Here is a 20,240-nt window from a genome sequence, read left to right as displayed (position 1 = left end):
TACTACACAAAATCAAGGCAGGATTATTTTGAGTTTCTTCCTTACACTTACTTCTGTCTCTGTACTGTGTAATCTCTTACTCAAGTCTCTCCTAATGGCTTTCAAAATAAATTTGTTTTGAAAGTTGTAGCATAATCTTTCCAGTCCTCAACTGGAATGACCACACAATGTTCCATAAAGCATTCTGGCCATTGTAAAACATTATTCCTGACACTCCAGTAGTCAAATCATTGTTATCCGGGTGCTTGGCAACATGTCACACTTAGGATTGCTTGCCAAATGCTCTGCGATCAAGTGATCTTCATTTGCACTTCTTTGCCACTTCCCCAGAAAGATAGTGGAGAAGCTGGAAGGATAGATTGTAAATTGCTGCAGCTTGCCCAAATATTTCTCCTCCACTCCATGCACGGAATGGGAGAGGAACACTTGCTGTTGGTTACAGAAACGAAGTTCAAATCCCACTTCATTTCTCCAACTCAGCACAGGAGTTCCCGTCCTAAAAATATATAATTTTAAAAAGGCAAACTGAAAGCCAAATTAAATTTAGAAACATGAACTCTAGAGAAGTCACAATGGCTTTCCATAGATTGTGCAGAAGGAAATGGTTTTGAAATGGCAGCTGAACTGAGGGGTTTTGATTGGTTTTGTATCAGAACATTAACTGCTTCACATGTCTGTATCCTTTCTGAAAAATTGGGAATAATGAGTCTTCTCCAACTCTCAGGTATACTCTGAGGATAATATCCTTAATGTCTGTGAGGCACTCTCATGATATGGTATAAAATGAAAAAGACAAAAAGTGATTGTTAAAACAGGAGTCAGAGGAAATAATAAAGAATGCTTGTCGAACTGATAATGGCAAAAATAATGTATTTTTAAAAGCTTCTTCAAAATCTGTAGCTTTCCATTTCTAAAAGGGGGAGCTCCTGAAGGTGAGTGGAAAATAGACTTTGGAAAAAAAAAAAAACTAGATCAAGCCAAAGACTTTCCTAATCTCTGCATCATGCTTTTCAATTAAAATTTACTACAATTTTATCTGATTCATTCATAATTATTTTGTTCATAAATTGTTTCAACAGAACAGTGAGCAACAGAGAAAATAGCATATAGATATTTAAATAGTTAAATGATTCTTAAGATGTAAAATTCCTTTCCTAAAAAGATTTAACCCTGAATAACTATAAATTGATAAAAGTGTGCTTCTTGAAAGCTATTTCCAATACCTCAACATAGTTTGCTTATACAATCTGTATCAGCACTTTGATTATTCTGGGAAAATTGGATTTGTTGTTCTCATACCAACCAGAATCTATTATTAGGAAAATCCCTGTTATGAGCACAATTGGAACCTGAATCTCTATCGCTCTGAGAATCACACATTTTATGATTTTATGACCTTTTTTGGCTTGTTGTTAAGCGAACACACTGTTGTTAAGTGAATCCAACTTCCCCATTTGACTTTGCTTGTTGAAACTCTATTGGGAAGTTTGCAAATGGTGATCACGTGAGCTGCAACCACTCTAACTAAATACCTGTCAGTTGACAAGCACTTGAATTTTGATCATGTGACTATGGGAATGTTGTGTTGGTCAGAAATGTGAGGAATGGTCATAAGTCTCTTTTTTCAGCATGGTCATAATTTTGAATGGTCATTAAACAAATGGTTCTAAGTCAAGTACTATCTGTAGGGAACCATCAACATTGGCTGGACAAGTTTGGAATGTAAATGGTAAGTCTTCTCTTTCCATTCCCTACATTCAGGATTAGTCAGTACACACTCACCTGGTCAGCCAAAGAGGTGGAAAGCATGCTCATTAGCTCTCTTTCAGCTGTGAGTCTCCACATCTGCTCCCATTTCATCTTGCGCAATTTATCCAGAAGTAACAGAATAACCCCTGGAATCAATAAGCAGTGCAAACAAAGAAAAAGGCAAGCTGTAGTGAAAATGGCAAAAAGCTAGTCCTTTGTGATTCAGCATGGTTGTATCAGGATTAAAACAGAAGTTTTATTAACTGTAAACTATGAGCAATTCCATCATGCTGAGGACAAAAAGAAGGGAGGGAAATTAGCCTAAGAAACCTCACAAATTAGAAGCATTCTTGAATAAACAATTGGATCTCTTTCTGTCAATCTACCTGTCAAATAAACATAATAGTTTTCAATTATATGTGCACCTCAGGGTTTTAAATAGCAGAAATATGTGCATGCCAGAAAGCAAACTTGGTGTTTTCGGATGGAGAGTTCCAGTAGCAATCAATGACATTGTAAAGGACGTCGATCTTTTCCACTTAATTTATCTTTTTCTGGTTAAAAAAAGAAATCAAAAAATGCAGGTCATCTGCAAATGGAAGGCTCATGTTAAAACACCCAGCATTTTCAGAAGAAAAAGATGTATTTTTCATATGTCCCTACACAAAGTTAATAAAAGGACCAATATAAATATCAGAGTAAGTTATATTGGATAAGGTGACTGTTTTAATCACAATACATAAATCTTTATGTAAATTAATTATATTGAATGCAGAATTCATTATCAAGAGTACAACATTTGTTACAGTCAGTTTCCTTTCCATTTGGACTACCTGTTCTGCACATGGATAATTAATCTTCAAAAGATTAGTAGATCAAAGGACGTTAATGCATACTCACACATGTCATCACTAAAATTTAAAAGTTTCACAAGACTGACATAATAGGATATATTCACCAATAACACTTTCGTGTTTATACTGGGTTTGCTGCTAATGCAAAAGAGCTAAACTCAAAGAGCACCAAGTACCCCACATTTCAACCATGAGCTATAAAATTATTCTTTAATGTTACCATACCAAAAGGAGCTGGAATCCTGAAGCACCTTATCTGAAACGTCAAATAAAAATATGGCAACATGATGCTTTGAGTAATGAGTTTGGAGAGACTTCTTGGTGATTTCATGAATGCCCTCTGAATTTATTATGAAAATAAATACCACATTGATTCACCGGGTTTAAAAAAAAGTAATATTTCAAATACCTATTTGTTTCTGCTGCAAAAAAGGATTTGTGAAATATGGGGGAGGGAGGAATCCCTTTATAATATTCTGTGATGAAATCTTAACCAGCCTTTTTCAACATGGAACTATTGATTTATTTATTTATTTTGCTGTTGTTTAATGCTCTGAAAAGGAACTTTAATCCTGCCTGGAGTTTGCATAGATGGCTAGAATCAGAAAGACTATTTGTGCCCAAGTATATCACAAAGGTATTATCCCTGAGATTGAAGGTCAGGGTAAAGCAGAATCTTCTATCACAAATTCAGATTACGGATAATAAAATGCCTCTTCCTACTTGTGGATTACCTTGAGACGGCAAGGATTTAGTTAATAAGAATGTAATACATTCAAAAGGGTAGAAAATGAATCTTCCTTCACTCCCATTCTTTGGAAATAGTTTTTAATTTTTATCTATGAAACAAGAAAAATGATCTAATAACCACCTCTTTAATATAGCTGCCTTGAAAGCATTTACTATATCTCCACTCCATTTTCCCCATTCTTTCAAGCAGGCAGATAATCCTGTCCTGGCTAAAAAGATTAAAGGGCTATCAACTAAGGCATCTCACAGATGACCAAAAGGGATTTAAAAACAAAATATCTGAGAACAAACTACTAATAAATTGGATGATACTAGACTAGAAGTGCGCTCACAATAACACAGGGGTTTAATTTATACTCATTCTTAAATAAACACACAAATAACTGTACTCTTAAATCAAAGGAATTTTGTTTTAATATTATCAAATCCGGGGCTTTGAAGATCAAAAATGAACATTGCTACAAAGAACATAAGCCCCAATATTTTTTAAGTAGTTTGCAATGTTTATTTCCACAAAGAAAGAGAGATAGAGAAACAAATAGAGAGAAACAGAGAGAAAAAAAGGAGAAAATGTTCTAGTAGATATAGTAAGATTATGGAAGTTATGCTGGGGTGGGGAAGCAAATTAGTTCCACTCATTTAAAAGCAATAGCACTTAGACTTATAGACCGCTTCATAGTGATTTACAGCCCTCTCTAAGCCCTCTCTGTACAAATGTCAACATATTCCCCCCAACAATTTGGAGGTGTATTGTTCAGTGTATCCCTGCATATATACTTATATAAAAAGTGGCAAAAAAGAGTAAGTCTCTTTTCAACACTAGAGGCTCAAAATGAATTAATTCCAAAGCTGACCACCAAATTCTATTCAGTGCAAGAGGTGTGAGTTACTGTATAAGCCTAATTTCTCTAGCATCATGCTACATTTATAATGATAAGCAGTAGAACACGGTAGAAAGGGAGTTGTTCTCATCTGTTATGTTGGTGAAAAAAGACCCTGGAGGATGAAGGAGAAGAGAAATTAAACTCCCCCTCCCTAGATATCTGATCCCAATATGGAATCTTTTATATTTCAGAGATAGCATTAGCAGTATAACCTCCCAAATGGGAGGAGATGGAAAAGTTTGTCAAAGTGAAACAGAGACAGAAGTGAATTAGCAAAATAACAGATAGGTGTGAAGGCTCCTCTTATAAATAAAAGCAGTATTACCAAGGCAAGCAGACTCTAAATTCATATATAGCCAAAGTGCCTTATAGTTATGGATGAAAAGAAACACTTTATTAAAAAAAACTTTTTAGTTCTCTTAGGAATCTCCCAAGATTTGGGGCATTCTTTTCATTAATAATAAATGAAACTTAACACACTGAATTGATGGTCAAATCCAGTACAATGCCTTATTGTTATATTTCAAATACTTAAAGATGAAGGCTGCCATCACTACCGTAACAGTTTAAAATACTTTCATTTATTTATCAGAGTTGTGCAGCAACCTGGATTCAAAAAGGAAAAAAGTGATTCAAAGCCTGTGGGAACAGGTGTAACATGTCAACAAGCCTTTGAAGAAGCTGGGTGTTTTCTTGGTATTGTGTTGGTTGATTCCAGGGAAAGATGTGTTTGATTCAATGAGTTGCCAGAAGGTGTGATATTTATGATCTGTACTTGAGTAGTCAAGGCATTAATGATGCACCTAGGGCAAATCCAACAGGAATCCCAGATTCTGATGCAGTCAGTGGTTAAAAGCAAAGGTCTGTACCGTATGAAAACACTCATACAGCAACATGGAATGTTCAAGGAATGAACCAAGGTAAATTGGATATTATCAAATGGAAGATGGCCAGGTTGAAAATCAACCTCCTTGGGATCAATGAGTTACACTCGATAGACAAAGCTGTTTCAAATCAAAATCAGGCAAATACTATGCACATAAGGAACATACAAAAGTTACATTTGGTTACATTTTTCACTGTGAATACTCTTTTATTTTCCAGTTTTAAGGTACTAAAATGATTGGTTTTTAATTTTTTAGATTGTGTTTTTATTGCTTGTAAGCCACCGAGAGTTGCTGTGAGAGACTAGGCAGCCATATAATTTCATAAATAAACAAACAAAATACCATAAAGCTGATTATAAGTGAAGTATTGTTACACAAGCTTTGATAGAACCAATTACTGTAAATCTTCAATTTAATGGATTACTGGTTGGAAGGGGTATCCATTATACCCGATTAAATACAAATAGGATTTTTCTGCGTGCCTAAAATGACAATTGCATATGTACAGAAATGGCAAATACATAGAGGTGTACAGTATACAGAAAAAATTCTCCATTGCATCGAATATCTGTTCAATTAATATCTGGTAAATTGAGAATTTACTCGAAGTTGTTCAAGTAAAGTTTGATTTATTTATTTTTACTTCATAGCTGAAGTATGAATTTAATACCTTTTAAGGGGCAGCAGCCCTTTGGAAAAGAAACCGCCCATCTTTTCTCATGACAGAATGAGAATGGTCACATACATCCTTCATCACCAGGCCAAACAAGTGAGCGTTATAGATGTGTATATGAAGTATAGTACTGGCCAACAGGTTGATAAATTTTCATGTTGTGGTGCCTGAAATGGCAATGATAATGCAGGCCTTATCACTCAAATGCTACTACAGGTTGTCCTGGACTTATGACTATAATAGAGTCTGGAATTTCCATTGTAAGTCTTGATAGTTACAAGTTGAAGCATCTACATGACCGACCTCCTTTTATGACATTTTTCTGGTGGTCATTAAGTGAATGCTGTGGTTGATAAACAGGTCAGTGCATTCCTATAGCCATTTTTTATCTGAAAAAAAAGTCATAAAACAGTGCAACCAGTTATACAGATTAGAAGGTTGCCAAGCTACTCAAAATACAGTCATACGATTGAAAAGGGTGGAGGTGCCACCATCAGAACATTGGAACCAGGTCCTAAGTACCTTTGGGGGGGTATGTGGTAACTTTGTTCACTAAGTGCTGGATTGTTAAGCGTTTATAGTCCATTTCCATGCTTTCTTACATGCAACTTCTTGGATTTTGGGGAAATTATAGGGCAGTGCTGCAGTTCAGATTCAGTATTTAAAGGTGCTTTGGAGAGTGCATCGGAATGCAAGCTTAGCATCTGTTTGCCTCACCTTAAAATGGTTTGTACCTTTTCCTAGAACTGTATGTTGAGACAGGTGCTAGGTTTGAATCCAGAATGCTCTGGAACTACCTCAAGCAGATCAAAACTGAACAGCTACACAGCATGAACAAACAGCTCAAGGAAAACAACTCAGTATGTGGCACTTGAAAAAAAAGACACAATCCTTTATGGAACATTAGGAAAGGAGCTGTAGATAAAATTGACAATAATATGTCTATTTTATAGAAAACTGTTATATCACTCAAGCAGAAGACTAAAGATGAAATGTCCCTTGTGTTGCTATGAAAAAAATTCTGTCCCTTTTTAGTTGTATTATAATGTTGCACATAAGCACCTAATGGCAGAATGTGCATCTTTGCCATCACAACACTTTTCATTATTTCACTGGAACTGCTGGTTGCTGTGAACACTTTCACCATAAAGGTTCTACTCAGAAGTAAAGGGAGAAGGGAAAGGCCAGGTTGTGACTATGTAACAAACTAGCAGAGAAGGACTGCATAAAATTATAGTTTTTAGTTACTTTCTGTGGTATTGATAGTGGACTGGAAGATATCCAAATTAAGTGCTTTTGGATTTAGCACTATTAATTATTTAGCACTTTCTTTCACAAAGACACAACAATAAGGAACAGCAAAAAAACAAATAAACAAATCCTGCATTCTGCAGTCCAGGATTTTGATACTTTGAATGCCTCTTTCCAAATCAGTTTCTTAGCAGAGTCTGTGTGACTACGCATATGCATGTGATGTACACACAAGTGTGTATGTATGTGTATATGTACATATGTGTGTGTGTGTGTGTGTGTGTGTTTGTACACAGATACACCCACACATCAGTGGTGGGATTCAAAATTTTTTACTACCGGTTCTGTGGGCGTGGCTTGGTGTGCGTGGCAGGGGAAGAATACTGTAAAATCTCCAGTCAGAGGTGGTATTTGCCAGTTCTCCAAACTACTCAAAATTTCTGTTACCGTTTCTCCAGAAATGGTCAGAACCTGCTGAATACCACCTCTGCCACACATTCATTCCTGGTGGGGTGTATGTGTATATACACACACACACACACACATGTTATATATATATATTTTTTTTTTCTGAGGTTCTCGCGGGTATTTGTATGTGGATCTTTGGTTTTTCGGGTTTTCTCGCGTAGATTCGAAGTATCTAGGCAACGCGTTTGATGAAGTCTCATTCATCATCTTCAGGCTTCTGTCTTCTCTGAGAAGCACAGAGCTGAAGACAGAAGCCTGAAGATGATGAATGAGACTTCATCGAAATGTTGCCTAGATACTTCGAATCTTCGCGAGAAAACCCAACAACCAAAGATCCATATATATATATATATATATATATATATATATATATATATATATATATATATATATATTTTATGTATATGTATATGTATATGTATATGTATATGTATATGTATATGTATATATCGTATGTATGTATATGCATATGTATATGTATATGTATATGTATATATGTATGTATCTATGTGTGTATATATACACAGATGCATGCACACAAATGCACACATACACATTCATTCCTAGGCATATTTAGAGATTGGTAGGAATGGTACTGTAGAAAGTTAGCATCCACCCTTCTCCTACAAGAATGAAATATTCTAGGAAATATTAAAAAGGCAGAATATTATACCTCCCTGGATGAGAAAAGGAGAAACATGCTCTTGAAAAGCAGCCCCCACCTTTATTAATAGCCCCAGAAAGAGTGGGCCATCCTATCTACAAGACAAAAGGCTGGGCCAGCTTATCTACAACACAAAAGACCTTCAGCCTCATAATAGGAATAGCCCTCTACCCATTTCACTACATGCCACCTGGAAAGATTACATCACCTAGAAAGATTCAACCAAACCTGGGATTCAAGACAACCTACAAAGTTGTCTTGTATGACCCCATGGGAGTTTGACAACCAATCAGAATACAGGAACAGGAAGCAAGTTCAAAGTCCAAGAGAGGGTATAAATATATCTTACTCTCCACTCCGTGTGGTCAGGACTTCAAACCACATGGTCCTATCCACCATTAAACCATCTTTTCAAATAGCGTCCATGTTTCTAGTGTCTTTCTCCCTACTTGGAACTGAGTCCAGATGGACATTTCTTCCAACAGTACATACATGAAGAAATCTATATCTTGCCTTTCCAGTTTTTCCAAAAAGATGTTGACAATATAAAAATTAAGCAAACAAAAAGTATATCCTAAAATGAAATTTTATCTGAATGATGAAACACTATTTATTCAGCAGTTCAGGAAACTATAAGAATAAAAATGGAGTAAGGACCTTCTAAAATGGGACAGAGCAGCTGCCCTAACCTCCTGTGGGGATATAATATTTGGGAACAGCTTTTTATTTTGTGCGTGTAAATTCAATTGTTTTTTTAAAATTTAATACTGGTCAAAGAGGGTAATGAAGGATCCTACTACCAGAATACTATCATCAGACTTTCCTAGAAGTTTCAGAACCTAAACAGGACTGCAAAAAGCCTTTTTCTGATGCCTTAACCAATCACAAGTTTCTTCTTCATGGGCACATTTGTGTATGATTGCTTGTTTATCCCATGGTTTTGTCCTTCAGTTCTGGTTATATACTTTCAATGCCTTAAAGCAATTGAAGAGATCTGTCTGATATTGGCTTCAGCAATTACTCCAAGACATAATGTGGTTTGTTTAGTTTATTTTGAAGTAGTGCACTGCATGAACCCAGCTATTTTGATTTATAAATCATGGCTGATGTCTTAGCATAAAGTGTCAACCAAGTTATAACAGCTGTTCATCGGTGATAAAAACAAGCCAATCTGTGCCCAATGTGTCAACTCAGCCAATCATTGTGTGTATTTTTTAAAAAACTGTATGCCTCCCATTGTGAACCAACTGTACTAAGAGAGAATAGCCAGGGATCATTTTTTCAGATGATAATGGGAATAATTATGTTAAAAATAAAACATGTCAGATGCCTATAGCTAGTTACCTGCAGAGAAATGTTTGAACAATTAGCATGTTAATGAAAACAAATCTCAGCACAGCATAGGAACCCAACAATGAATTCATTACCAAAAATGAATTACAAATGAATTCATTACCAAAAATGAATTACAAATTTTCATCTTTGACTACTACTCTCTCAGTTACTCTTACATAGGTGTCATAAAGCCCAGTGCTCCAAAGTGGATTTAATCCACTTTATTAGAGTAGAGCCGTTTGCATATAAAGCATCCATTAGTAAAAGCAACATGTCAGAATTCAACTAAATAAAGTATAGAATCTTTAGGAATACAATCTTTATTAGTACTCATTCAAATACTAGAAATAAAAAGTAGCTTTCAATAGAACTTTCCTATCACTGTGACACAGCTTCAGAAATCATTATTTTCATAACTATATTAAAGACTAATTAACTAGTATTTAATAAGTAGTATTTAAGCCTATAATATTATCCCCTATTCTCAGTGGTGGGATGTTGCTGCTTCAGACTGGTTCACACAAACCAGTAGTTCTGATGATCAATTGGTCCCGCCCACCCATCCCCGCCCTATCCTGTCCTTTATTTCTTGCTTTGTAGATCATCTCAATTGCACAGCACACCTGTTCCCCCTCCCCTCGCTGTTCTACTTACCGTTGCTGACTTGGAAGGTAAGCAGCTGAGCTTCTACATACTCCAATTTCAGCACTGTGTGCAAGTGCCTTAGGTGCACATGCATACTCACCGAACCACCTATTCTACATATTTAGTATATGTCTGCTTCTAATTTGCCAATTCTTTTGCAGACAGTAAAATAAAATATTTTGCTTGTGTTATCAAAGTATAGCCCCTCTCTAAATAGTCACAGAAAGAAGAATCTTTCATTCTGTATCCCCCTTTGCAGGGTTTAAAGCCAATGGCTTTGGCATCAGAAAAGGGAGTTTTAGCCATCAGCAAAAACTGACTACTCATTACAGGCCTCCTTCATTTTGAATCATATTTATTCTCACTCTTTAATTTCACACTTCTGCTTCTCATTCAAAATTCTACTCCCACACTTTAATTGAACTCCCAAAGCCAAACTATATTTTCTACCTGAAAAGTCCTTCAAAAGCATATAAAAAAAAGACAAAAACTACTGGATTTTTTTTTTTAAATGTTGAATGCTTGCATTTTGATCATTTTACAGTAACACATCACTAGATGAAAATTGAAATAAGGACATGTTCAATGCAAACTGGAAACTAAAGATATGTTTTAATTCAGATTTTTACAAGGAGGAAGTACGCCTTGATTCCCTGAATTCCTCTTCTATTTTTCTTTCAATTTTATGGTTCTATAATTCCTGAATTAAATACTCATATAATTTTGTTTACAGCCCTGAGAGCTCACAGCATATTATACTCCTATTTTCTTTCTTACCAATGAAGAGATTACTACTGACCCACTGTCTGAAAGCAGAAGTCATAATTGGTGAACTTCCATAATCGGTGAAACAGTATAGGCTATGTTCAATCCCTGACCTCTCCAGTATTGAACTCTGTGGAACAGAGGTCTGGCATTTCTGGTTTTGAAAACTGACCCTATAAGATATTAATATTTCAGCAAGGCTATTTCCTACCTATATTGATTGGAAAGTAGCATGTCTACTTCAGAACCTGAAGACAGCAACCAGTTAAGAAACAAACCCAATTTACATCTAAAAAGATCTAGCTTACTCTGTAGAACTTCCTTAATTAAGAAATCATTAACCTGACAATAACTGCATAGTCAGTGGTGGGATTCAAATTTTTTTACTACCGGTTCAGTGAGCATGGCTTCGTGGGCGTGGCAGGAAAAGGATACTGTAAAATCTGCAGTCAGAGGTGGTATTTGATGGTTCTCTGCTCTACTCAAAATTTCTGCTACCGGTTCTCCAGAACTGGTCAGAACCTGTTGACACTGTTCACACTATAACAAGTAGTTGTGCTTCCTAAATGTTCAAGGAATAGTAAGACCAAGCAATAGAATTCCCCATTGTTGTGACTTTTTCTCACAGGGACAGATTTGGTTGATGTATTGATGTATTGCTGCCAACTAAATGCTTCAGGTTTCCTTGCAAAAAAGAAATGCACCCATATTCCTATAGGGAGGAAGGAAAGTATTTATCCATACCTACAGAAAAAGAGAGAGAGAAAATGTAGTCTGGCCTGGAAATATCCCCAGGGCTATTCTGAGCATTCACATAGCCAGAAAGAAGAAATCAAAAGGTGTTAGATCTTTCCTGGAGGAATATTTATAATGTATTTAATGATTCAATTAAGCTGATCTCAGTAGGATTTCAAATTCAGTTTTTTGAAAATAAAGTGATGGTATCTTCATTATTCTTTTTCTGCCAAATCAGTGTTATATTTGATTTTTTTTTTTTTTAAAGTGCTATATTTTATTAGGAAAAATAATACAAGAGCTGGGGCTACTCCCTCCCTCCTCTATTCTGGCACAATTTGTTTGTATTTCTGCCTTTTCAAGGGGCTTCTGAGTTCCTCCTATTCTAATGCTATATTGTTTGACATCTATTCTAATTCATGGAGCAGGTATCTGATAAGCCTTACCTTTCTTTTACCACCACCCTCTGTTCCCAGGAGATTTATTTTTTTGTTCCTTCCAAGAGCTGAGAGTCAAATAATACATTTCAATTTTGAACAGTTTTCTTTACAGCGACATGCTGACTCTGTCAATAATCCATCCTTTGCTATCTTGGAGAAGTCAAACTGTCGCATGAAATGACCTCTTGTTCTATGTTTCAGGAAAATGCTGTTACATTTGCTGCTACCTCCTCTCCAAACTTCCTTTCATTCACTTGCTTTTTTAGTTCATCTCTATATCCTTTTTATTCTCTCTCAGCCATATAAACTTAAAAAAAAGGTTTTAATAGCTTTGTGGAACTGAAAAATAAGAGCTTGAGCTGACTAAAACATAGAAGAATAATGCATGAGTGTATTGTAAGCACGCAAGACTGTCAAGAGTAATTGTTCAGAGTAATGTCAGCTATTCTACTTGAACTCAAGTTAAAGCAATATCAGAGGCTGTCAAATAAAATAGCTATTTCCACAGGATCCTCCCCATAACTAACCACTTCTGCAGTCTAAGACAAGAAGAGGAAGTCGGGGAATGGAATATCTGCTTAGCAGGACTTTTCTTTTTAATATTTAAGTTATTTTTAGTAGTGAAGTATAGAAAACTGTAACATCAAGAGGGACAAAAAAGATAAACAGTGTTTATAGAGTAAAGAGAAAGAAATCCCAGATATCTCATGGTGATATAAACTAAACCTGACAAAAGAAAATAAAACTAATCCTAGAATTAGTTCCTAGGACTGTAGAGACTTTGGAGACTGATAAGGCCGCTCAGCTGCACTGTTTTAATTAATATATGTTTCAACTGTAAAATTGCCAAGCAATATAAATATAAGCTATATATTCAAAATCTAAGTTATATTCAAAACACAATCTCTTAAAATCTGTAAAATCAAATAATTCAAAGTATTGATTCCTTGTTTGGTGCAGGCATTCTAAGAAAATATCTTCCATAGTACTGTACATTCAAATGTAGATAACTGCACATTAATTTTTCTTGTGATTCAGGGTCAAAATATAACCACTTGAGTATCTTTTATTTTATTGCACAGAATGTTATATTTATGCAGATCACCTGATGCAGCCTCAATCAACCAACCAACCAACTAATCAATCAATCAATGTGTAGAAGCTGGGAAATGTTGGACAAAAAGACACTGCTCAAAAAAATAAAAGGGAACACAAAAATAAGACATCCTATATCTGAATGAATGAAATATTCTTAGTAAATACTTTGTCCATTACATAGTTGAATGTGCTGACAACAAAATCACACAAAAATTATCAATGGAAATCAAATTTAGCAACCCATGAAGGTCTGGATTTGGAGTTACACTCAAAATTAAAGTGGAAAAAACACTACAGGCTGATCCAACTTTGATGTAATGTCCTTAAAATAAGTCAAAATGAGGCTCAGTAGTGTGTGTGGCCACCACGTGCCTGTATAACCTCCCTACAATGCCTGGGCATGCTCCTGATGAAGTGGCGGATGGTCTCCTGAGGGATCTCCTCCCACACCTGGACTAAAGCATCCCCCAACTCCTGGACAGTCTGTGGTGCAACGTGGCATTGGTGGATGGAGTGAGACATGATGTCCCAGATGTGCTTAATTGGATTCAGGTCTGGGGAATGGGTGGGCCGTCCATAGCATCAATGCCTTCATCTTGCAGAAACTGTTGACACACTCCAACCACACGAGGTCTATCATTGTCTTGCATTAGGAGGAACCCAGGGCCAACTGCACCATCATATGGTCTCACAAGGGGTCTGAGGATCTCATCTCAGTACCTAATGGCTACCTCTAGTGAGCACTTGGAGGGCTCTGCAGCCCCCTAAAGAAATGCCATCCCACACCATTACTGACCCACTGCCAAACCAGTCATGCTGGAGGATGTTTCAGGCAGCAGAATGTTCTCCATGGAGTCTCAGACACTGTCACATCTGTCACATGTGCTCAGTGTGAACCTGCTTTCATCTGTGAAGAGCACAGGGCACCAGTGGCAAATTTGCCAATCTTGGTGTTCTCTGGCAAATGCCAAACGTCCTGCACGGTGTTGGGCTATAAGCACAACCCCCACCTATGGACATCGGGTCCACATACCACCCTCATGGAGTCTGTTTCTGACCGTTTGAGCAGCCACATGCACATTTGTGGCCCGCTGGAGGTCATTTTGCAGGGCTCTGGCAGTACTCCTCCCGTCCCTCCTTGCACAAAGGCGGAGGTAGCGGTCCTGATGCTGGGCTGTTGCCCTCCTAAGGCCTCCTCCACATCTCCTGATGTACTGGGCTGTCTCCTGGTAGCGCTTCCATGCTCTGGACACTACGCTGACACAGCAAACCTTCTTGCCACGGCTCACATTGATGTGCCATCCTGGATGAGCTGCACTACCTGAGCCACGTGTGTGGGTTGTAGACTCCGTCTTATGCTACCACTAGAGTGACAGCACCACCAGCATTCAAAAGTGACCAAACCATCAGTCAGAAAGCGCAGGAACTGAGAAGTGGTCTGTGGTCACCACCTTCAGAACCACTCCTTTATTGGGGATGTCTTGCTAACTGCCTCTGCTTTTGATTGCCAATCAGTGTTGCTACCTAAGTGGCCAGTTTGATTTCACAGAAGTGTGATTGACTTGGAGTTACATTGTGTTGTTTAAGTGTTCCCTTTATTTTTTTGAGCAGTGTACATACATGGCTGGAAAGGATCATACAACAACATGTTGATTTAAACCTGAAATATTTTTGTTGGGGATTTTACCTGAAATTTATAGTAAAGAGAATGCATATTTAATTATTCATGTATTGATTGCAGCTAGAATTGTCTTTGTGCAAAACTGGAAAGGTGAAGAGATTCCTACTGATGAGAGCGTGATCAGGAAGATATTGGAATGTGCTGGGATGAATAGGTTAACACTGGCAATTAAAGAGAAAGAACAAACTGAATATTATATGATATGGCACCTATTTTATCGATGCTAGAGAATAAATTAGAAACGAAAGAAGATTAGTGAAATATAGAAAATATGTTAATAGAATTAAATATGTTAAGATGAGGATTGTTATAATAATGAGATATATTATGTATATTAGTATTAAGTTAAGAGTAGAGAATTAATATGAATGTAATGAAAAATGCTGTAAACTGTAATTGTTATTGCACAAGATATTTGTACCCAGACGACACACTGTTTAATGAAAGATGGATTGTTTGTACTAAAAATAAAATAAAAAAATTACCTTAAAAATTCATTCATTCAATCATTCATTCAATCAACCAATCTATATATTACAAGGGTGTCAAACTCATAGCATCATGGCATCACCATGTGATGTATTGGGACTTTTTCCCCCTTCACTAAACCAGGCATGGGCATGGCTAGCATGTGACGCATCTGGCCTGTGGGCCGGGAGTTTGACAACCCTGATCTATCACATGCGTGTATGTGAAACAGAGAAAACCAGTCAATCTCAATCATTTCAATCATAAACCTTTTTTCTCCTTCTGGATGTGAGGATGATCTGTCTGCGCCATCTGTCACCCCATTGATACCACAGTTAATTCAGCTGATCTGGCTAGCTAGGCAGGTGTCCCCTTCCTTCATTCCACTCCATTTTTATTTTTCCATAAACTGTGTGCTCATGGAAGAGACAACTAATTTAGGGAGGAGTGTATCAATCTTTAGGAAAGGGTATGATATCTGTGCTCACCTTCTAGAACCTACAAACAAACCTTTTCTTCCATCCATTTGCCTATTCCTTTCCCAGTCTTGAGATATAATAATGCATCTCAATGGCTTTGTTTGATCAGCCGTGCTTGTTCCTACCTAGCCAGCTTTAATCCTTATTACATTTGAAGTTACTTGCTTATTTCTGTGGCAAAGAAAAAATGTTGTTGGTTAGACAAGTATGTGAACTGGCTTACTAGGAAATGAGAGAGAATCAGTTTGATTGGTATTTATTAATTCAGCATTTTTAATCAAGTGATTTTGACGACTCAATAGGGATGCAAAATAAATATGTATATTTTTTATAATATAACAAGTGATAGTGTTCTTGTAATATGAGAAAAGTACATGGGAATTAAATATAATTATAATCTGCCATAATATGTCTTATTTTAAAATATTTTATATTATACTAAAGGCATTTTAAATGTTGTACATCCCCGCTGATGTGCCTGCAGCACTGTAGGCAGAAAACAAACTAGCAATAAATATTTTTGGTACTCTTGTACCTCAACAGTGCTAAACTGACTGGATTTACCTATTAGACATTACTAAAATAGTATTTATTTTGTTTGTAATTGTATTTTGTAATATATATTGTGACAATACAGCTAATTATGGCCTGTGCAACAAATATGCAACAATAACCAGGCTTAGAGTCAGGGACAAAATGTCCCAAGTTTATTAAAAAAAATATTTAAGACACTTAAAAGATAAACGATTACATAAACGGAAAAAAATAGAGGATGAGAAAATACATGATGGCTGGAAAATAAAATATCAGTAAATATACTCTGATCTCTCTTCAGATCCTGTAAATATTTCTCCATTTGCAAGTTTAAATTTGTGAAGTTAGAATGTATATTAGGGGCAAAACTGAATGAGGACACCACATTGTTTATTGCCTTTCCATCATAGGAATAGATGGGATATTTGTTGCCTTCTAGGTGTCAAATACCAAGCAAAATTACTGTGGAATATAATAATACAATTCTTTCTCCACTCTGCATAACAATTGACTATGCTAAATGTCAGGGTTTCATAAAATGGATAGAGTACTCTTTCATTTTTGTATGCCCGAGGAACCATTTCAATTAGTGTTTTGCTTTTTGGTTAAATGGTTGGTGCTCCTGAAAAATCAGACAGGACTATTGATGACTGCATGTACATTTATGCCTGTCATATTGCTCTACTGCTGGTAATAATTTGTAGCTGTTCTAAGAACCACCCTATAATTTCTGGAATTCTAATATAAAACAAATAAATAGATTCTATCCACTTACTTAATCCACTGTCTTCCCCTTTTATTCTTCTCTTAACTTTATCAAGCAATGCCATTTTTTGTATACCATCTCCACTTGTTACACTCATTTAAAATATTGAATTTATATTTGATGATCATCATCTCAACAGAGAAGGCTATCTTTATTTGATGGAGTAGGTCTTCTAGCAATCCGTAGTAACTGTCTCCAAAATCATAAAATGAAAGTATTTATAATCTGTTTATACCTTTACATCATATTATAAATAATGACATTAATTTAATTGTTGTGTATTAACTTTTTCACAATAGCAAATCTATTTCACAGAGACTGAAGAAATTCCTTGGTGAACATTTCAATTGTCACAAAGAACTGGTTGGTGGTACAAAGTTATTTAACAGAAATATTTCCTTTAGAAATGGATCCTTCCCCAGCTGCTGTCTGTTTTATTTAAGATGCTAACAGAATATAAGTCACTAACTGGCCACCTAAAGTATGAGATGGAACTGATTTAGATGCCTATGGGTATGTTCTTTATCCACCTGGTATGTCTGCTCACATTTCACACACAAATCAGTAGAGAAGCCTGTCCCTCCCCATAAATCAAGTCACAGAAAGCATGCTTCTTTTTCCAATGGGGGAAGGGAATTTGACAGCTTGGCATTAGATTTATTTGGATCATTATTATGATCTTATCACTATGCTGAAGATATACCATCCATATTTTGATGCGTCTACATTTTGTAGTAGATCAGGGATTTGAACCCAATTCTTCCTGTTTTAATAATAGCCTTGCCACTGAATTACAAACATAACTCCAGCTGTAACAATTGATGGTTTATGTCTGTCTTATTGTGGTTAACAAGTAACCACAAATAATCAAGCTAGAAAAGAAGGTTAACTTCAAAGACGTGAAATATTGTACATCTGAGAAAATTCTACAATGATCTTTACATATGAACTGACCACTAGAAAGCAATTCATATCATTTCATATTCTAAATTATGAAGAGATGTTATAAAGACAAAATTATTAGATGTAGTATATCCCCTTTTAGACTACAGCTTTTTAAAAAAATCACGGATGTCATCAAAGTAAACAAACTCCATGTGGTGACATCATAAGTCAGAGGTCTAATCAGAAGTGATATGATATGCATACCCACCATCCCCAAATCTGATATTTTGGTTTGAATATACATAGAATTAGGTTCGGGGTTAAACTAATCATGTACCTAGCTTTGACTCTCACACTTTTCTTGGTGGAGTTAGTTTCAACCCATCATATCTGGTTATGGTTATGACCTTGTGATTTCTGCATCACACTGTGGGAGGAGAGTTAGGTCATATCTAGGGAGAAGGGTTATGCACCTCATATCTGGAAGGGGAGGTAGCTATGTACTTTATTTCCAGTTAGGGCCATGACTTGGAAATGTCAGTCATATGGTTTTTGATTTCTTTGATGACATCACTTATTTAACAAACAGCTAGGCTGCCATCAAAAAAGGGGTACAATATATCTAGTATTATTTGAATGCATTTCATTTGAAACAGAATTCACATATTTAAAAGGTAACAATCAATGCTTAAATATAAAACCGTTATAAAACAGCAAGATGTTCAATCAACCTATAACCATTAGTTGTCCAACAACTCATTTTGTGGGAACTAGTTTCAAGCAGCACTTTAATATTTATGAATGCAGATTTTGATTATATGAGCTTAGAATGCTCTTATCACTTTTTACTGAATGGCATTTTTTTCAGAAAATGACTGGAACTAAAGCTAAATGTTTGAAGGGGATACAGTACAGAAGACAAAACAAAAAATCAGTCAAAACACATTGCTTATACATACAACATACATTGTTTATACACTGAATAGATTATTGTGCTGCAGCAAAAACAGAAAGAAAACAATATATGATTGTAGTTTCTACTTGTCATAATTTGGCCTTAGTGGCAATCACATTCCTAGCTTTTAGAGGGTGCTCATATGCTTCAGGAGATGATTGATTCCACATTCATGGCAGATGATGTGGGAAAGAACATCTTTTCTTTAAAATAAAAGATTTTCCTTAAAAATATTTCAGAATTTCAGGTATCATCATAGTCAGAAACAACCTTTCTTTCAGGTTGCTATTGAACATACCTGTATTGTAACCTCTTCCAAGAGCTGGCCAGGGACGGTGATTTTTCCACAGGTTTCCTAGGTACCAGTCACTCTGGTTCTCTACCAAACCAAGAACCTGCTGGCCTAAAAATGCACAAATAAACAAATCAAATCAAATGTCAAAAATTGACTTGTAGGGAAATACTTATAATATATAGAAAAGTAGATGCAAAAATGTGCATTCGGCACATTTCATATATGAAATGTAAATCTGTTTAATGTAATTACAATTTAGAATTAACTTAGAAATATAATGAGTTATATATTCAGCAAAATAAAATACAGAAATATGCAAGTTCCCACAAGTATGTGATAGTAATAAATAAGATACTTATTGAGAACTATCCTGACCATGTTTTTATGGAAGATATGAGTAAATAAAAATCTTTCAATCTTTTCTTCTCTTTCCAAAAGTTAATCAAATACCATATGATGATTTATTACCTATAACACATTTTCCTCATTCAAGAAAATTCTAAGGTTCTCCAAAACTGTTTGAAAAGTAGAATTAATATTTTACTTTTAATTGAGATACTTAAAAATGTTAATCAGTTCTTTGTAGTAACTACACCAGCTTCCAACAACACTCAGCGATAAAATGAATTTGTAATATTTTCCAAATAATACAATTCTATTTACAACTATTCACAAATCCTTCTACTACGAAAGTCTCTCTCTCTCTCTCCTTCTCTCTCAGTATTATATAATCAAGTTAAGTTACAATTAAAAAATTTCCATGTCATAAGATACTATATTTAAAATGTAGCCAACTAAGCATATACTGCACATATGTGTTACATGAATTTTTTCATCAAAACATTGTATAAGCTTGGATCAATACAACCTATATTCCATGGGTTCCTCAAAATTGTAATTGATTAAATCTCACTTTTGTTATTCATCAGTATGACAGTTTAGATGTTTAGAAGTTTTAGATATTTTTTCCATTATTGTA

The 20,240-nt window shown here is 35.7% G+C and overlaps 1 protein-coding gene across 1 annotated transcript in view; it reads right to left on the bottom strand.

Annotated features, from left to right (window-relative positions):
• Positions 1-20,240, bottom strand: part of LARGE1 (LARGE xylosyl- and glucuronyltransferase 1) — a 347,751-nt gene that overhangs the window by 74,429 nt on the left and 253,082 nt on the right. The window contains exons 7-8 of the mRNA XM_026695460.2: positions 19,265-19,369; positions 1,783-1,895 (exon numbers count right to left, since the gene is read on the bottom strand). Of these exons, the coding sequence (XP_026551245.1) occupies positions 1,783-1,895; positions 19,265-19,369 (218 nt within the window). The remainder of the gene's footprint in view (positions 1-1,782; positions 1,896-19,264; positions 19,370-20,240) is intronic.

Source organism: Pseudonaja textilis, chromosome 5 (assembly GCF_049901715.1).
Source record: "Pseudonaja textilis isolate UNSWEBS1 chromosome 5, rPseTex1.2, whole genome shotgun sequence".
NCBI lineage: Eukaryota > Metazoa > Chordata > Lepidosauria > Squamata > Elapidae > Pseudonaja > Pseudonaja textilis.
The sequence above is the reverse complement of the archived record's forward strand: the minus strand, read 5'-3'. Positions and strand labels throughout refer to the sequence as shown.